Here is a 17743-nt window from a genome sequence, read left to right as displayed (position 1 = left end):
ACATTGCTTGGTTTTTTGTCTTGTTTGCATTCTGTGCAAATTAGGGGTGTGGCATGCCCCTTGTTGAGCTGGTTAGTATATATGTAGCTTACCACTGGCTTGGGTGGTCTGATATTGGGACCCGGTTCTATTTGTCTACCCTTTTATATGCATTACTTCAACTTTGATATACAGTAAGGTTTTTAATATAGACAGTGTAGGACCGTCCCAATTTAGAGTCACCTTGTCGCTGGTGGGACGGCTTGTATACTTTTCTTGATCAAAAATAGTTCACTAAGTACCCTATATTTCATATGCAACTTTGCTTTACATTTATATATAATGATGGTAGGGTATGAGATATATTTTTTGTCTTTTGTAGGTTTTGCATCTTTTTGCTAGTGTGAACATGCTCCTATTTCTTGCATGTGTACCATCTTAGACCTCAATTCACATTGCTTGGTTTTTAGGATGGCACTGATGTCAGACATTCATGTCCACTCATTAGCTCTTATGTGCGTAGGCTGACCTTAATACCGACGGGCGTGTTGAAGCTGGTACTCAAGAACTGCCCTCTGCTGTTCACAAATCCTTCCCAACGTATGCAACGTTGAGTTTCAATGCGTGGTGACATCGCACACCAGTCGGTGAGCTGGAAGCTGCAAACATTGCAGAAGCATGGCGAGGAAGGCGGAAGCTTTAGGTGACTTTCAGAAATGGGCACACATGCGGCGTACTTTCTCAAGCAGCTCAGGCAGATCCGCGTAGGTTTAGAGAAACCGCTGAACCACTAGGTTGAGCACATGGGCCAGGCATGGTATGTGTTCGAGCTTGCCTAGCTTCAGAGCTGCCACCAGGTTCCGGCCATTGTCACACACAACTATGCCTGGCTGTAAGTTCAGCGGTGACAGCCACAAATCTACCTGCTCTGTTACAGCTGTCAACAACTCTGCAGTGGTGTGCGGTTTGTCCCCTAAGCATATTAGCTTCAGCCCAGTCTGTTGCCGCTTGGCCGAGGCAGTTCTGCAGTGCTTTCAGCATCCGACTAATGTGGTCATTTCAGAGATGGAGGCTGAAGAAGAGGAGGAGGTGCAGGAGCTGTAGAATGTGGGGGCAACCCTGATTGATCCAGGGCCCACAATCCTCAGTGTTGGGAGGACATGTTCCGTCCCAGGGACTGACTGGGTCCTGGCTTCCACTATATTAACCCAGTGTGCAAAATTTTCACAATTTTTGCCAAATTTCTGATTTTTGAACAAATAAACACAAGTCATATCCAATAAATTTTACCACTATCATGAAGTACAATATGTCACAATAAAACAGTCTCCGAATCAGTGGGATCCGCTGAAGCGTTCCAGAGTTATTACCTCATAAAGTGACAGTGGTGAGAATTGTAAAAATTGGCCTGCTCATTAATGTGCAAACCACCTTTGGGGGTAAAGGGTTTAATAAACATATTGGTAGGCCACAATACCATTTTTCCTCCCTTATCGGCCTCTTTGATGGTAAAAGTGTGATTTTCCTAAGATTAGTGAGTGCCCTTCGTACTTTGAACACATATACATACACATGCTATGTGTAGTGATGAACGAGCATACTCGCAAGTACTCGGTACTCAATGAGCATCTCAGTACTCGAGATGCTCAGAGCTCAACGAGTACTTGCGAGATACTCAGGCGGATGCTCGGGTCCCCTTCCTGCATATTTGGCACTCTTTACAGAGCCAATGAACATGCAAGGATTGCATGCCAGTCACTGTAATGCCGCAGCCATGTTGGTTGTGGCATTACAGTGATTGGCTGGCCGCACAGCGTCATCAGGTCTATATCAGACCTGGCGCCGCCGTGCTCGTCAGGCTACTCCGCAATCAGACAGTGTAGGGAGAGGTGCTGCTGAGCTAGGGAGAGATTTGCTTGTTTATTAGGTAGTGTAGGTAGAACAGAAGTATATTACACATATCCATCTCAACAAACAGTCTTTCTGTGGACTGCCATCCGTGGTGAATGATATAGTAACTGACCCAACCTAGCAGGAGGACATGCAGAGAGAGGAGTCAAGCTCACAGGGGAGGAAGGGAGAGCACCCCAACAGGCAGGAAGAAGCAGTGTGGTGGCCGCAGACAGAAGGCAGGCAACAGTTCCCCGTAACACCAACACGAAGGAAGTTGCCAGTACAACTGTTAGGTCTTCCCTGAGTCTAGTTGTTTTTTAAAGACTCTGCCGATGACCACAAAAAGGTCATTTCCACCACCTACCATGCCAGCATCAGCAGGGGTGGAAAAACGACCAGCCTGACTACCACCAGCATGATCAGGCACATGGCAGCAAAGCACCAGACTTTGTGTGCCAAACCCCAGAGTCCAGGAACAGTGTCTGCGGGTGGCACCATTGCTTCTTCCACTGTTGTGCATGCAAGCCAATCCCCTGTCCATGGTGCCTCAGCCAAGCGGCAACAGGCTGTGTTGAAGCTAATATGCTAGGTGACAAACCGCACAATGCTGAAGAGTTGTGGACAGCTCTGAAAGAGCAGGTAGATCCGTGGCTCACACCGCTGAACCTACAGCCAGGTATGGTCGTGTGTGACAATGGCTGGAACCTGGTGACGGCTCTGAGGCGAGGCGAGCTCATACACATACCATGCTTGGCCCATGGGCTTAAACTCGTGGTTCAGCGATTTCTCAAATCCTACCCAGAGCTGCCGGATCTGCTTGTTAAAGTACGCCGCCTGTGTGCCCACTTTAGAAAGTCAGCTACAGCTTCCGCCGCCCTTGTCGTGTTTAAGCAGCATTTGCAGCTTCCGGCTCACAGACTGGTGTGTGATGTCCCCACGCGTTGGAACTCTACACTGCAGATGTTGGGAAGGATTTGTGAGCAGAAGAGGGCAGTTGTTGAGTTCCAGCATTAACAAGGCCGTCGGTATTCAGTTCAGACTCCACACATAAAACCTCAGGAGTGGACATGGATGTCAGACATATGTACCATCCTCCAAAACTTTGAGAACTCCACCAAGATGGTGAGCGGTGATGACGTCATAATTAGCGTCACCATCCCGCTTCTCTGTCATCTGAAACGCTCTCTGCTCACAATCAAAGAGGATGCATTGCAGGCGGAGCACGATGTGATGGAGCAAGGAACCATACAGGGTGATTACACACAGCCCAGCCTCATCTCATCCCAACGTGGATTGGGTAACAATGAGGAAGAGGAGGAGGAGGAAGAACAGGAGCTAGTTTCATGCGCTATAGACAGTACTACCTGCACAACTGTCATATCGTCTGTTCAGCGTGGATGGCCTGCGAAGAGAGAGGAGGAGGAGAGCATGGTCAGTCTTCCTTTTGGTGAGGACACGGAAGTCTTGCCTGTTAGCAATCTGGCACACATGGCTGAGTTTGTTACGCTGCCTTTTCCGTGACCCTCGCGTTCTCAAAATTTTGGGTGACAGTCATTACTGGTTGGTGGCACTTCTAGACCCACGCTACAAGGAGAACTTTCTATCTCTTATTCCCATGGCGGACAGGTCTGCAAAAATGGGGCAGTACCAGAAAGCCCTTGTTGCGGAACTATTAAAACAATTCCCATCTGAAAACGCTGGTGGCAGAGGTCACAGTTCGTTGGACAACCAAGGACTACAGGCTAGAGAGACACAACTCCAATCCAGCAGAGGCAGGGGAACACTGTCAAAGTTCTGGGAGAATTTTCTCAGCCCCTCTCATCGCACAGGCCCTGATGTGCGGGGTACTCTCACAAGGAGTGCAAAGTTTGGGAAGATGCTGAGGGAGTACCTTGCCTACCGTACCAATGTCCTCCGTGATTCCTCTGTGCCTTATGGATATCCAAGCTGGACACGTGGAATGAACTGGCTGTTTATGCCTTGGACATCCTGCCCCTGCCACTAGCGTTTTATCACAGCGGGTTTTTAGTGCCGCTGGTGGAATAAGCTGGTGGATAAGCGCATCTGCCTGTCAACTGAAAATGCTGACAGGCTGACTCTTACAAAAATGAACAAGGGCTGGATTGGGCCAGATTTCTCAACACCACCTAATGATAGCAGCGTAATATAAACTCTTTTTTGGGAGGTGTATTCCCATGCACCTCTTCACACCCAGACATGGGTATACGCTTCCTGATTTTGGCTATTTGCTCTTGTCCTCCTCCTTCTCCTCATCCTCATCCTCCACCACCATATCACCAGGGTCCATGATGCAACACTCACATCCTCATCCTCCACCACCATATCACCAGGGTGACCGTGGTCCATGATGCAACACTCCCATCATTTTTTTTAAAGGGTGTTTATGTTGCCCGTAAAAAAAATTTATACTGTATGTTCCTGTATACCCCCCAGGGGTAAATGTTTGTCAGCCCATATACTTCATGCATGGGCATTACAAGTATAGGAGACCCGCTCCTTTCTAATGGGAACATTTTTTTATGAGGCCCTCCTCCACGTCTTTTCCAAGGGGCATTGGAGTGCCTCCCAATTTTTGGCAACCCTTGCATTCACTGCATAGGCCAACAGTATGGGAGACCCACTTCCTAATAATGGGAACATTGTTTTCAGGAGGCCCTCCTCTAAGTCTCTTTAAAGGGGTATTGGGGTGCGTCCAAATTTTCAAATGCTGATGATTCTGCTGATAGTTCAAATCAGCAACAGTCTACAAAATTCAGGGCATGTTAGGAAATGCTGGACTATATCACAGTGTGGGAAGCTTGGGGCATTTGACAGTAATGAGTCCAAGGGATTTGAAATTGGAAAGAAATCCAAGGGATGGAATGGGCAGATCAGATTGGTCAAGAGTCTGTCAGGTTTACTGATACTACTAAATAAGTAGACAGGCGGATGAAGTATCTTATAGTCTATTTTTTATTTTTACAATGTTCCGAGGAATAAAATACAATTTATAGACATAAAGGACCTGTCTTAAATGTCAATCACATATATTTCATTAATCAGCTGTGTATTATATGGTTATACGTGTGCATTATAAGATAGTTTACCATGACTATGTAGGAACAAAAATCATTGTGCACATAGGGTAACCAAAAATAATTCTGCATGAACAGAGGTCACCTTTTTTCTCGGTGAGTGACATTCCTAGGGGTTACCCTACAAAAAAAGTAGTTCCAGAATTCCAGAAAGTACCCCTGGTCAGAGGTCCACTGTTTTCTACGTAAGTGTTGTTCCCAGAGGTTACCCTACAAAAAAGCATCTCTATAATTTCAAAAAGTACCTCTGGTTAGAAGTTCACTGTTTTCTTTGCAAGTGTTGCTCCCAGAGGTTACCCTTCAAAAAAGCATGTCTATAATTTTAGATAGTACCCCTGGTCAGAGGTCCACTGTTTTCTACGTAAGTCCACGGCCCCACTATCAGTATTTGGTCAGTATTCGGTCAATATTTTTTCTCAGGAGTGGGAGAGAAAACCAGGAGTGGATGATAAATGCAGAATTGCTTCACCTGTTGCTATTATACCCTTTTCCTGATTCTTCCTCACCTGGTTTTGGCTCTCACGCCTGAGAAAAAGTACTGACCGAATACTGATAGTGGGGCCTTGGCTTAAGTGTCATTCCCAGGGAATACCCTACTAAAAAGCATCTCTATAATAATTTCAGAAATGTCCACTGGTCAGAAGTGCACTGTTTTCTATGTCAGTGTCCTTCCCAAAGTTCACCTGCTAAAAAGGCATTTCGAAAGATTTTGGCTATATTAGATATAATGTCAAATTTCTCAGCAATTTACATACATCCACTAAGGTTTTATGGATGGTTTATACAAGATGACATCTCCATAAATCTCATAGTCCACAGACTCCCAGCTAATGACACTTCCATTACAGTAATAACAATTATTATAGTACATTGATTGCATCTCACTGGGGTTGAGTGCGCGATCCCACACATGGACGTTTCTAATTTCACCCACGTAAGAGGGTGCTCCTCTGTAAAAATTTAGGCCAACATCAGCAAGGTTCTGCCCAAGGACCACAGTAATATTTGAATCTATGATATAACCTGGTCTTAAAACCTTTCTTGGGAAGAGTTTTCCATTGACAACTAAATGGATGATCCCTGTGCTGGACTCCCAGGACACACAGATGAGTCTCCACTCCATGCTCTCTTTACTGGTTTTAAAGGAAATTGAAACTCCACCTATGGCAATGTTGTAATAATCTGCAATTTGGTAGAGGTGGAATTGTGACTTGAACTTTCCTGCATCCATTTTTAAGAGGGAGTCTCTCTGGACGTTTTCTGTGTAGGACTGCAGACAGGCGGTCATTTCGCTCAATGGTTCTATGATGTTGGGCTTCAAAACCACTTTTGCTGTTTCACTGATTGTAGAAAACACAAAAGATGTACCATGCAAATCTAAAAAAAAGAGAAAACAACAATGCCTGATGGAAAGTTCCAAAATTCGTAGTAGCCTCGACGCAATAAACTGTTTAAATTTGGTTGGTCTGCGATTGTCTTTTACAGGGGTTGTCCTACTAGTGGACAACACCTTCTTGAACTAGATGTTTGGCCCCAATAAAATAAACCTATACTCACCTCCCGTCCTAGCGCCATTCCAGCGGTGTCAGCACTCACAGTCCCGGGGTTGTGATGCAGTAGAATGACACATGGTGCCCGACTCTCAATCAGCGCTGGTGTCACTGTCCCTGCCTCCTGTCGAATTAAACATGAAGAGGATGTCTGGGGTCAGCTGCATTCCGGACTTCCTCTTCATGTTTAATTTGACAGGAGGCGGAGACGGTGACGCCAGCGCTGATTGGGCGTCGGGCTCCATGTGTCAATCAACCACATCACAACCCCGGGACCACGAGTGCTGACACCGCTAGAACAGCGTCAGCATGGGACGTGAGTATAGGTTTTTTATTTTATTGGGGCCAAACATTTAGTTCAAGAAGGGGTTGTCCTAGTAGTGTTCCATTTTTCATGTATGTCCAAGGACTGTGCCATTTTTCATTTATGAGCTTTAATTTTTTTCCTCCTCTTCTTCCAAGGACCATACCTTTTTTGTTTTTCCATTGCCATAGGGCTTGTTTTTTTTTTGTGGGACGAGTTGCAGTTTTGAATGACACCAGTCACTTTACCATGTTAATGGACTGAAAATTCAGGAAAAAATTCCAAGTACTTTAATACTGAAAAAACTGTGTAATTTTTTTTCAGTTTTGTTTTTATGTCATTCGTTATGTAGTAAAAAATGATTTGATAATCTGATTCTCCTGGTCAATATAATTAGGAAGATACCAGTTTTTTATATAAGTGGCATATAAGTGGTAAAAAAAAATTGAAAATTTGCAAAAAAAAGTTTGTGCCCCCATTTTCTGAGAGTCGTACTATTTTAATTTTCCCCTTAAGCATTTGTTTTTTTTGCACGTCTAGTTGACATTTTGGTTACATTGATTTTTATCGCATTTTTGGAGGGGAATTGCTGCTACAAAAAACACCAATTCTGTTGTTTTTATTTTATTTTTTTGCTTTGATTTTCACTCTGTTGTCTAAATATTTTCCCATTGACACTGGAAGAATTTGCTATCTGCTCTGCCTCCAGTGGGTGGCCAACCCATCACGAAAAAAGGGTAAACAGGCTCACATACTGGTGGGGCAAAATTGGGGACAAGGCATATAGGGAAACAAAAAAGGAAAATACAGTGGGGAAAATACGGTAAGTATTTGATACAGTGCCGATTTTGCAAGTCTTCCCACCTACAAAGAATGAAGAGGTCTGTAATTTTATCGTAGGTCACTTCACCTGTTAGAGACAGAATCTAAAAATAAAAAACAGAAACTCACATTGTATGACTTTTACATAATTAATTAGCATTTTATTGCATGAAATAAGTATTTGATCACTTACCAACCAGCAAGAATTCTGTCTCTCACAGACCTGTTAGTTTTTCTTTAAGAAGCCCTCCTACTCTGCACTCATTACCTGTATTAATTGCACCTGTTTGAGTGTGTGGACAGGTGTCTTTTATACACGTAACGAGTTCAATTGATCACACTCCAACCTTTCCAACAAGGCCAAGACCAAAGAGCTGTCTAAGGACACCAGGGACAAAATTGCAGACCTGCACAAGCCTGGATGGGATGAGCTACAGGGAACAATAGGCAAGCAGCTTGGTGAGAAGGCAACAACTGTTAGAAAATGGAAGAAACACAAGATGACTGTCAATCTTCTTTGGTCTGGGGCTTCATGCACTATCTCGCCTCATGGGGTAAGGATGATTCTGAGAAAGGTCAGGAATCAAGCCAGAACTACACTTTCATACCTGGTCAATGACCTGAAGAGAGCTGGGACCACAGTCTCAAACATTACTGTCACAATACAGCTTAAAATCTTTATTAGACAGACTTTTAGATTTGTTAATCCAAGAGAAATACACTATTAAAGTGATAGGCGAGCACTAAAATGCTCGGGTGCTCGATGCTCGGGTCGAGCAAATTGGGATGCTCGGGTGCTCCTCCCGAGCAACGAGCCCAATGTAAGTCTATGGGAAACTCAAGCATTTTTCAGGCGGCTCCCCCCGGCTGTCTGCAGAGGGTCTAAAAATTGCCCAAATCGATGGGAACAGTGCTCAAATGACATGGGAACAGCATGGGAAAGACCCCTGGAAGCATTTCTGACTCCCAGGTCACTGCTGTCAACAACGTTGTCAGAGGTATTACGCCACTTTTATGGACTCACAATAAAACATGCAAAAACAAAACCAAAATGGATTTTCCTGGGAAATATGTTTAAGAACATCCTTTCCAGTGTAATGACTTGTAAATAAGGCAAAATAAATATACAAAAACAAAAATCCTCCTCCACACTTGGGCTATGTTCACACGTAGCATTTTTAATGCGTTTTTGCACTTTTGCATTGCTTTCAACCAAGACAAATGCATTCACTGGTAAATGTCATTTTAACATTTTACAACCTTATCTGGCCATGTGGTGTGTGACACATCATCAGACACATCTTGTTTCATTTATGACGGAGGGACTCTGAAAGTCACAAAGCCTATTTTTATAGGGCCATCAGTCGGCCCTCACTATTGCTAGAGAGCCATCAGCCGGCTATGCTTTGTTGTTCCCATTAATAAAGAGACGGTCTCCTATACTGTTATTTCGTATGCAGTGACTGCAAGAACTTCCGAAAATTGCCCCTTGCAAGACACGTAGAGGTCAGAGAGCATCCTAAAAACAATGTTCCCATTATGAGGAAGTGGGTCTCCCATAGTGTTTGCCTATGCAGTGAACCAACGGCTGCCAAAAATTTGGAGGCACTCCAATGCCCCTTGCAAGAGATGTAGATATGTTGATATGGTACATATGGTGATAATATGGTGGTGGAGGATGAGGATGGGGAGAAGGAGGACAAGAGCAAATAGACAAAATCAGGAAGCGTATACCCATGTCTGGGTGTGAAGACAGAGGTGCATGGGAATAGAGTAAGACCTCCCCAAGAAAAAACACTGTATTTGAGTTTATGTTACGCTGCTATCATTCGGTGGTGTTGAGAAGTCTGGCCCAATCCAGCCCTTGTTCTTTTTTATAAGAGTCAGCCTGTCAGCATTTTCTGTTGACAGGCAGATGGGCCTATCGGTTATAATTCAACTGGCGGCACTAAAAACCCGCTCTGACAAAACGCTAGCGGCAGGGCAGGCCAGGACCTTCAAGGCGTAGAGAGCCAGTTCATGCCACATGTCCAGCTTGGATACCCAATAATTATAAGGCACAGAGGAATCACGGAGGACTTTGGTACGGTTGGCAAGGCACTTCCTCAGCATCTTTGCTTACCAACCAGCAAGATTTCTGGCTCTTACAGATCTGTTAGTTTTTCTTTAAGAAGCCCTCCTACTCTGCACTCATTACCTGTATTAATTGCACCTGTTTGAGTGTGTGGACAGGTGTCTTTTATACACGTAACGAGTTCAATTGATCACACCCCAACCTTTCCAACAAGGCCAAGACCAAAGAGCTGTCTAAGGACACCAGGGACAAAATTGTAGACCTGCACAAGCCTGGATGGGATGAGCTACAGGGAACAATAGGCAAGCAGCTTGGTGAGAAGGCAACAACTGCTAGAAAATGGAAGAAACACAAGATGACTGTCAATCTTCTTTGGTCTGGGGCTTCATGCACTATCTCGCCTCATGGGGTAAGGATGATTCTGAGAAAGGTCAGGAATCAAGCCAGAACTACACTTTCATACCTGGTCAATGACCTGAAGAGAGATGGGACCACAGTCTCAAACATTACTGTCACAATACAGCTTAAAATCTTTATCAGACAGACTTTTAGATTTGTTAATCCAAGAGAAATACACTATTAATAGTGATGGGCGAGCACTAAAATGCTCGGGTGCTCGATGCTCGGGGCGAGCAAATTGGGATGCTCGGGTGCTCCTCCCGAGCAACAAGCCCAATGTAAGTCTATGGGAATCTCGAGCATTTTTCAGGCGGCTCCCGCCGGCTGTATACAGAGGGCCTAAAAATTGCCCAAATCGATGGGAACAGTGCTCAAATGACATGGGAACAGCATGGGGAAGACCCCTGGAAGCATTTCTGACTCCCAGGTCACTGCTGTCAACAACGTTGTCAGAGGTATTACGCCACTTTTATGGACTCACAATAAAACATGCAAAAACAAAACCAAAATGGACTTTGCTGGGAAATATGTTTAAGAACATCCTTTCCAGTGTAATGACTTGTAAATAAGGCAAAATAAATATACAAAAACAAAAATCCTCCTCCACACTTGGGCTATGCTCACACGTAGCATTTTTAATGCGTTTTTGCACTTTTGCATTGCTTTCAACCAAGACAAATGTATTCACTGGTAAATGTCATTTTAACATTTTACAACCTTATCTGGCCATGTGGTGTGTGACACATCATCAGACACATCCTGTTTCATTTATGACGGAGGGACTCTGAAAGTCACAAAGCCTATTTTTATAGGGCCATCAGTCGGCCCTCACTATTGCTAGAGAGCCATCAACCGGCTATGCTTTGTTGTTCCCATTAATAAAGAGACGGTCTCCTATACTGTTATTTCGTATGCAGTGACTGCAAGGGCTTCCAAAAATTGCCCCTTGCAAGACACGTAGAGGTCAGAGAGCATCCTAAAAACAATGTTCCCATTATGAGGAAGTGGGTCTCCCATAGTGTTTGCCTATGCAGTGAACCAACGGCTGCCAAAAATTTGGAGGCACTCCAATGCCCCTTGCAAGAGATGTAGATATGTTGATATGGTACATATGGTGATGATATGGTGGTTGAGGATGAGGATGGGGAGAAGGAGGACAAGAGCAAATAGACAAAATCAGGAAGCGTATACCCATGTCTGGGTGTGAAGACAGAGGTGCATTGGAATAGAGTAAGACCTCCCCAAGAAAAAACACTGTATTTCAGTTTGTTATGCTGCTATCATTCGGTGGTGTTGAGAAGTCTGGCCCCATCCAGCCCTTGTTCTTTTTTATAAGAGTCAGCCTGTCAGCATTTTCAGTTGACAGGCGGATGGGCCTATCGGTTATAATTCCACTGACGGCACTAAAGACCCGCTCTAACAAAACGCTAGTGGCAGGGCAGGCCAGGACCTTCAAGGCGTAGAGAGCCAGTTCATGCCACGTGTCCAGCTTGGATACCCAGTAATTGTAAGGCATAGAGGAATCACGGAGGACTTTGGTACAGTTGGCAAGGCACTTCCTCAGCATCTTCCGAAACGTTGTAATCCTTGTGAGAGTACACCGCGCCTCAGGGCCTGTGCGATGGAAGGGTCTGAGAAAACTGTCCCAGAACTTTGACAGTGTTCCCCTGCCTCTGCTGGATTGAATTTGTAGCTCTCTCGCCTGTACTCCTTGGTTGTCCAACAAACTGTGACCTCTGCAGCCAGCGTTTTCAGATGGGAATTTTTTTAATAATTCCGCAACAAGGGCCTTCTCGTACTGCACCATTTTATTAGGTCTGTCCTGCAAGGGAGTAAGAAATAGAAAGTTCTCCCTGTAGCATGGGTCTACAAGTGTCACCAGTAATGACTGTCACCCAAAATTTGGACAACCAAGGGTCACGGGAAAGGCAGTGTAACATAAACTCAGCCATGTGTGTCAGACTGCAAAGAGGCAAGACTTCCGTGTCATCACCAAGAGAACGACTGACCATGCTTTCTTCCTCATCCTCCTCCTCTTCCTCCTCCTCCCTGTCCTCAGGCCATCCACGCTGAACAGACTGTATGACAGTTGTGCAGGTAGTACCGTCTATAGCGCAGGAAACTAGCTCCTGTTCTTCCTCTTCCTCCTCCTCTTCCTCATTGTCACCCAATCCACTTTGGGATGAGATGAGGCTGGGCTGTGTGTAATCATCCTGTATGGTTCCTTGCTCCATCTCATCGTGCTCTGCCTGCAATGCATCCTCTTTAATTGAGAGCAGAGAGCGTTTCAGAAGACAGAGAAGTGGTATGGTGATGCTAATTATGGTGTCATCGCCACTCACCATCTTGGTGGCGTCCTCAAAGTTTTGGAGAATAGTACAGATGTCTGACATCCACGTCCACTCCTGAGGTTTTATGTGTGGAGTCTGTCCTGAATACCGACGGCCTTGTTGATGCAGGTAGTCAACAACTGCCCTCTTCTGCACACAAATCTTTCCCAACATCTGCAATGTAGAGTTCCAAAGTTGGGGACATCACACACCAGTCGGTGAGCCGGAAGCTGCAAACACTGCTGAAGCACGGCAAGAGCGGCGGAAACTGTAGCTGACTTTCTAAAATAGGTACACAGGCAGAGTACATTGACAAGCAGATCCAACAGATCCGGGTAGGTTTTGAGAAACCGCTGAACCACAAGGTTAAGCACATGGTCCAGATATGGTACGTGTGTGAGCTTGCCTCGCCTCAGAGCCGCCACCAGATTCCAGCCATTGTCACACACGACCATGCCTGGCTGTAGGGTCAGTGGTTTCAGCCACAGATCTGCCTGCTCTTTCAGAGCTGTCCACAAATCTTCAGCATTGAGTGGTTTGTCACCTAAGTATGTTAGCTTCAGCACAGCCTGTTGCCGCTTGGACGAGGCAGTGCTGCAGTGCTTCCAGCTTGCGACTGATGTGGTAATTTCGGAGACGGATGCTGAAGAGGAGGAGGAGGAGGTACAGGAGCTGTAGAATGTGGGGGCAATCCTCGGCGTTGGTAGGACATGCCCTGTCCTAAGGTCCGACTGGGTCCCGGATTCCACTATGTTAACCCAGTGTGCCTGAGGGCACATTAGTTATGTGGCCTGAGGGGCGTTAGCTGCGTATTTGCTCTAGTGTTCCAAGGACTGGGGTAGGGACAACTGAACAAGCTGGGACAAGGACTTGGACGTGCTTGTTGATGGTGCTAGTTGAGAGTGTTCAACGATAGGTGCAGGGCGGGAGGCATCTTGGCATGCGCCATGTACAGGGGATTGGCGTGAACGCACAACAGCGGAAGAAGCAGTGGTGTCACCCGCAGACACTGTTGCTGGACCCTGGGGTTTGGCCCATTTAGTCGGGTGCTTTGCTGCCTTGTGCCTGATCATGCTGGTGGCGGTCAGGCTGGTAGTTTTGCTACCCCTACTGATTCTGACTCACCCCCTGGGCCGTGGGGCACCTGGAACCGGGCTTCAGTGCAATGTTGGGGGTAGTAGTGGCAACCCGATCCCATGGCTCAGGGTGGTCAGACCAAATGCTGTGGCAGTCTATTTGTAGGGTTTTGAATGTCCGACTATGCCACCCGTGGATTGCAGTCAGGGATGACCGCCGCTGCAAGGCAGACCGCTGAGGCTGATGTTGGTATGCAGCACAGGGATAGGATAACTCCCCACGGGAAGAGTGCTCAATCCCATCGGGGTGGTGAAGGCGGTCTTCTCCTTGTCAGCCTCTGCTACAGGAACCTGCCAGTACCCGCTAGTAAGGTCCAAAGTAGAGAAGAAATTGGCTGATTTTAGAGCTGCTAAAGACTCCTCTATCCTAGGTAACGGGTACGCATCTTTATGGGTGATACGATTGATTTGTCTATAGTCCACGCACATTCTCATGGTACCGTCTTTCTTTTTTACCAGAACCAAGGGGGCTGCCCAGGGGCTACAGCTATCTCTAATGACCCCAGCTTCTTTCATTTCTCTCAGCATGCCCTTTGCGTTCTGATAATGTGCAGGGGGTACAGGTCTGTGCCTCTCTTTTATTGGTGGGTGGCTCCCCGTGGGGATGTGGTGTCCTACTCCCTTTACTCGGCCGACGTCTAGCGGGTGCTTACTAAAAATTCTCTCGTACTCCTGAACCACCCGGTAGACTCCTTGTTTTTGGTGCAGGGGAGTAGAGTCAGCACCCACATGGAGTTTCTGGCACCAGTCCTCCTTGTGTTTCTGGGAGCCATTACCCTCCACCGGGGAAGATGGAGGCAAGGGTTCCACGACCCTGATAGCATTGTGTTCGACGGCAAACAATTTGGCTAGTGTAGCGTACCGGGGCAAGGGTACTTCCCTTTCCCCGATGTTTAAGATCCGGACGGGCACCCTTCCATGGCGGACATCAACCACCCCCCTGGCTGTCAAAATGGTGGGCCTGCTGTCTGAGTACACGGGTTCTACCATGGCTTGGTAGTCTCTCCCTCTTAACCCGATTGCAGTCCGACACCAGTTCATCATTTCACTTTTGGGAGGCATGGCAATGGGGAACGGGTCGCTCATCCTCACGCTACCGATCTCACCACCAGACCGTTCTACCTGTTGCCGTCTCATCAGGGCTCTTATCTCTTTCTGGAGGACCCTCTGTTGGCTGGAGCTCGCATTCATCGCCACCTGCTGCAAAATTACAATGACTTCTGAAAGACAGTTTTCAATCACATTAGTACCCAAGGTTATTTTAGGGTGACTTTCACGACGGTCAATGTCCACAATGATCACTCCCTGTGCCGGCAGTTCAACCTTACCAATCTTGATAGTCATCTCTCTGAACCCCACCTGCGGCACGGGCTGACCATTGCTGGCGATGATGCTCAAGTCACTGTCTGGGTAACGAGTTATATCAGTGTCACTCCAGTACTGCTTGAAAAGTACGTAGGGGATGGTAGTCACTTGAGACCCGGTGTCCAGTAGTGCACTCATGGGAATACCGTCCAGCACTACGGGTGAGACCGGGCGTCCCCCCACGTACTTATCACGCCAATTAGACGGGCCTGATGACCTTATGCCTGGGGGTTGGCCCTCTACCCCAGGTCGGACCCATTTAAAGTACAGTACCTTGGTATGTGTCCTGGCTGACTGCAACGGTGGCAAATCGGCTGTCCATCCTCAGTGTAACGGCCGGCGGGCCTCCCTCTGAACGACGGGATCCTCCTCTGTCGACGCCACGGGACATCCTCCGGACTGGAAGCCAGCTTGATTGGTCTTGACGGTTCCACCTGCAATGACTGTACGGTCCTGGTCAGTGCAGCCACACTCTTTGTTAGCTCTTGGACCTGATGGTGCAGGTCTGCAGGCTGGGATGTATTTAGGGCCTGTGCATCAGCCCCCACAAGGTCTGCGGGGTAGGCACCGCCCCCTGGTGGTAAGTGATGGCAGGGCGCCGGGAAGCTACAGCGCCACTTGGTGCGGGTTCTCGGAACACCCGGATGGCCCTATCCTTGAACTGCGCAAAAGTCAAATCGGGGTTCTGTAGGGCCATGAGGCGCAGCTGGGTTCTGTGGGCGCTGGACAGTAGACCTTCTATGAACTGATCAGTCAACAGTTTATCAGTGTCTTGCACGCTGTCAGGGTCAGCTTGCTTGATTGCTCCCAGAGCTTCTTGCCGGTTCAAGGCATAGTCTCTGATACTATCTTGGGCTCGCTGCTTACAGCCATAGAACCGCATTTTGATTTCTGCTGAGGTACGGGTATCAAAGGTACTCCTCAGCCGGGTCAGAATGTCTTTTACAGTCCTTTTCTCCTCATCTGACCATGATTTCACTTCCCGCTGGGCTGCACCGTTTAGCTGCCCCGTAAGAATGCTCACTTTCTGTTCTTCTGTCAGGGGATAAACTTTAAATAAACTGTGCAGTCTTTCCTTAAAGTCAGTTAAGGTATGGGATTCCCCTGAGTATTGGGGCAGCCAGGCTGCTCCGGGGATGTAGGGCATGGAGAACGGCTTCACCGCTGCTGCAGCCACGCTGGTGGTAGAATGTCCCTCCGCGTCCGTCATCTTCCTCCCTCCTAGTTAAGCGTGGCCTACCTTCCGTTGATCCCCTTCCGTAGGCCGCGGCTCCACTGGTGCTGCTCCGGGCGAGAACCTTGCGTCGCGTCCTGGTGACGTCAGCGTCGCTCTCGCTCCTTCCAGGACCTTGCGCAGCGTCGGTGCGTAGGGCGGGGCTTCAGGTCTCACGCGGTTTGGACGTCCACGCCCCTCTTCTTCCCGCGCAGCGTCCCGAAGATGGCGTCCGATGACGGGAAAACGGCTGAAGATGGCGGGAAACGACTGAAGATGGCGGGAAACGGCTCCGAATGGCGGGAAACTTCCTTTTGAGGTACGTGTACAGTCTTTTTCAGGCGCGCAATACCCGTTTGTGGTGGGTTAGTCACAATCCTGCCGACTACGCCAAAGCTGACTCGCCCCCTGGGCCGTGGGGCACCCGGAACCGGGCTTCAGTGCAATGTTGGGGGTAGTAGTGGCAACCCGATCCCATGGCTCAGGGTGGTCAGACCAAATGCTGTGGCAGTCTATTTGTAGGGTTTTGAATGTCTGACTACGCCACCCGTGGATTGCGGTCAGGGATGACCGCCACTGCAAGGCAGACCGCTGAGGCTGATGTTGATATGCAGCACAGGGATAGGATAACTCCCCACGGGAAGAGTGTCGCCTCAGGGCAGTGTAATAGGATGCTGGGGGTGATGGTGCAGGCCGCAATAATAAGGGTTCAGAGTCTGCTTCAAACAGTCCAGGGTCTTTATTGTAGTTAGTACTAATGAGCCAACAGGAGTACAGGGTAGGAATGGGCCTGGGTGTCTGAGAGCATTCGGGCGAGCCCCACTGGTCAGGGTGAGTGGCTAGGCCTACCGTTCTCTCTCTGCCCTTGCTGACTATCCCCCTTTTCGTGGTGTGATAGCCCACGTCCCTGAGCTGGCCGTGTACTACGCCTCTATGGCTTGCGACTCCGGCCTTAGGTACCTGTTGCTTCTCCGTGCTGTACCGGTCCCTCTGTGTGGCGGAGCCTCCAGGCTTCTCAGGCCAAGGGACCTAAAATCCCTCGCAGGTTGGTTATCTGCTGCCGGGCTTGCAACCCTGACAGCCTCGGACCCCAGTGTCTGGTTGTGTAGTTCTCTCTCAGCCAGGACTGGCTCTCGTTGCCTCTGTCCCTGGCTTGCTGTTCCTCCTCTGCCTCCAGGACTCCTCAGCTGCTGCTGACTTGTCCCTTTCCTCTGGGAACCCTTCTGGATGCTTCAGAAGTGGGTCCTGGTCTCTCTAACCCTTCCGTCAGTTCCAGCTTTTATAGGGGCAGCCTGCTCCCCCTACTGGCCTGGGACAGGAGGTGCTGCATGCTAATGGTCCCTGACCAGGGAACCTCCCTCCTGCTCTCAGACACAGCCTTTAATGTTTGTGGCATCCAGGCCTGGGGTGACACAATTCTGCCCTGGCAGGTGGTGCAAATGGCCTTTTTGGGGTTATCGGCAGAATCTTTAAAAAACAACCAGACTCGGGAAAACCTAACATTTGTACTTGCAACTTCCGTTGTGTTGATGTTACGGGGAACTGTTGCCTGCCTTCTGTCTGCGGCCACCACACTGCTTGTT

General features: G+C 47.8%; 1 protein-coding gene across 2 annotated transcripts in view; it reads right to left on the bottom strand.

The window, feature by feature from the left end:
- Positions 1 to 4827: 4827 nt before the first annotated feature.
- The window catches only part of LOC141153038 (serum amyloid P-component-like), an 82910-nt gene continuing 69994 nt past the window's right edge, over positions 4828 to 17743 (bottom strand). For both annotated transcript variants that reach the window (XM_073637714.1, XM_073637713.1), the window contains one exon: positions 4828 to 6344. In XM_073637714.1, the coding sequence (XP_073493815.1) occupies positions 5728 to 6344 (617 nt within the window). In that variant the 3' untranslated portion in view covers positions 4828 to 5727. The remainder of the gene's footprint in view (positions 6345 to 17743) is intronic.

Source organism: Phyllobates terribilis, unplaced genomic scaffold (genome assembly GCF_046119375.1).
Source record: "Phyllobates terribilis strain yellow unplaced genomic scaffold, ASM4611937v1 Scaffold_7__3_contigs__length_470593459, whole genome shotgun sequence".
NCBI classification, from domain to species: Eukaryota; Metazoa; Chordata; class Amphibia; order Anura; family Dendrobatidae; genus Phyllobates; species Phyllobates terribilis.
This window is presented reverse-complemented; position numbering and strand designations above follow the sequence as displayed.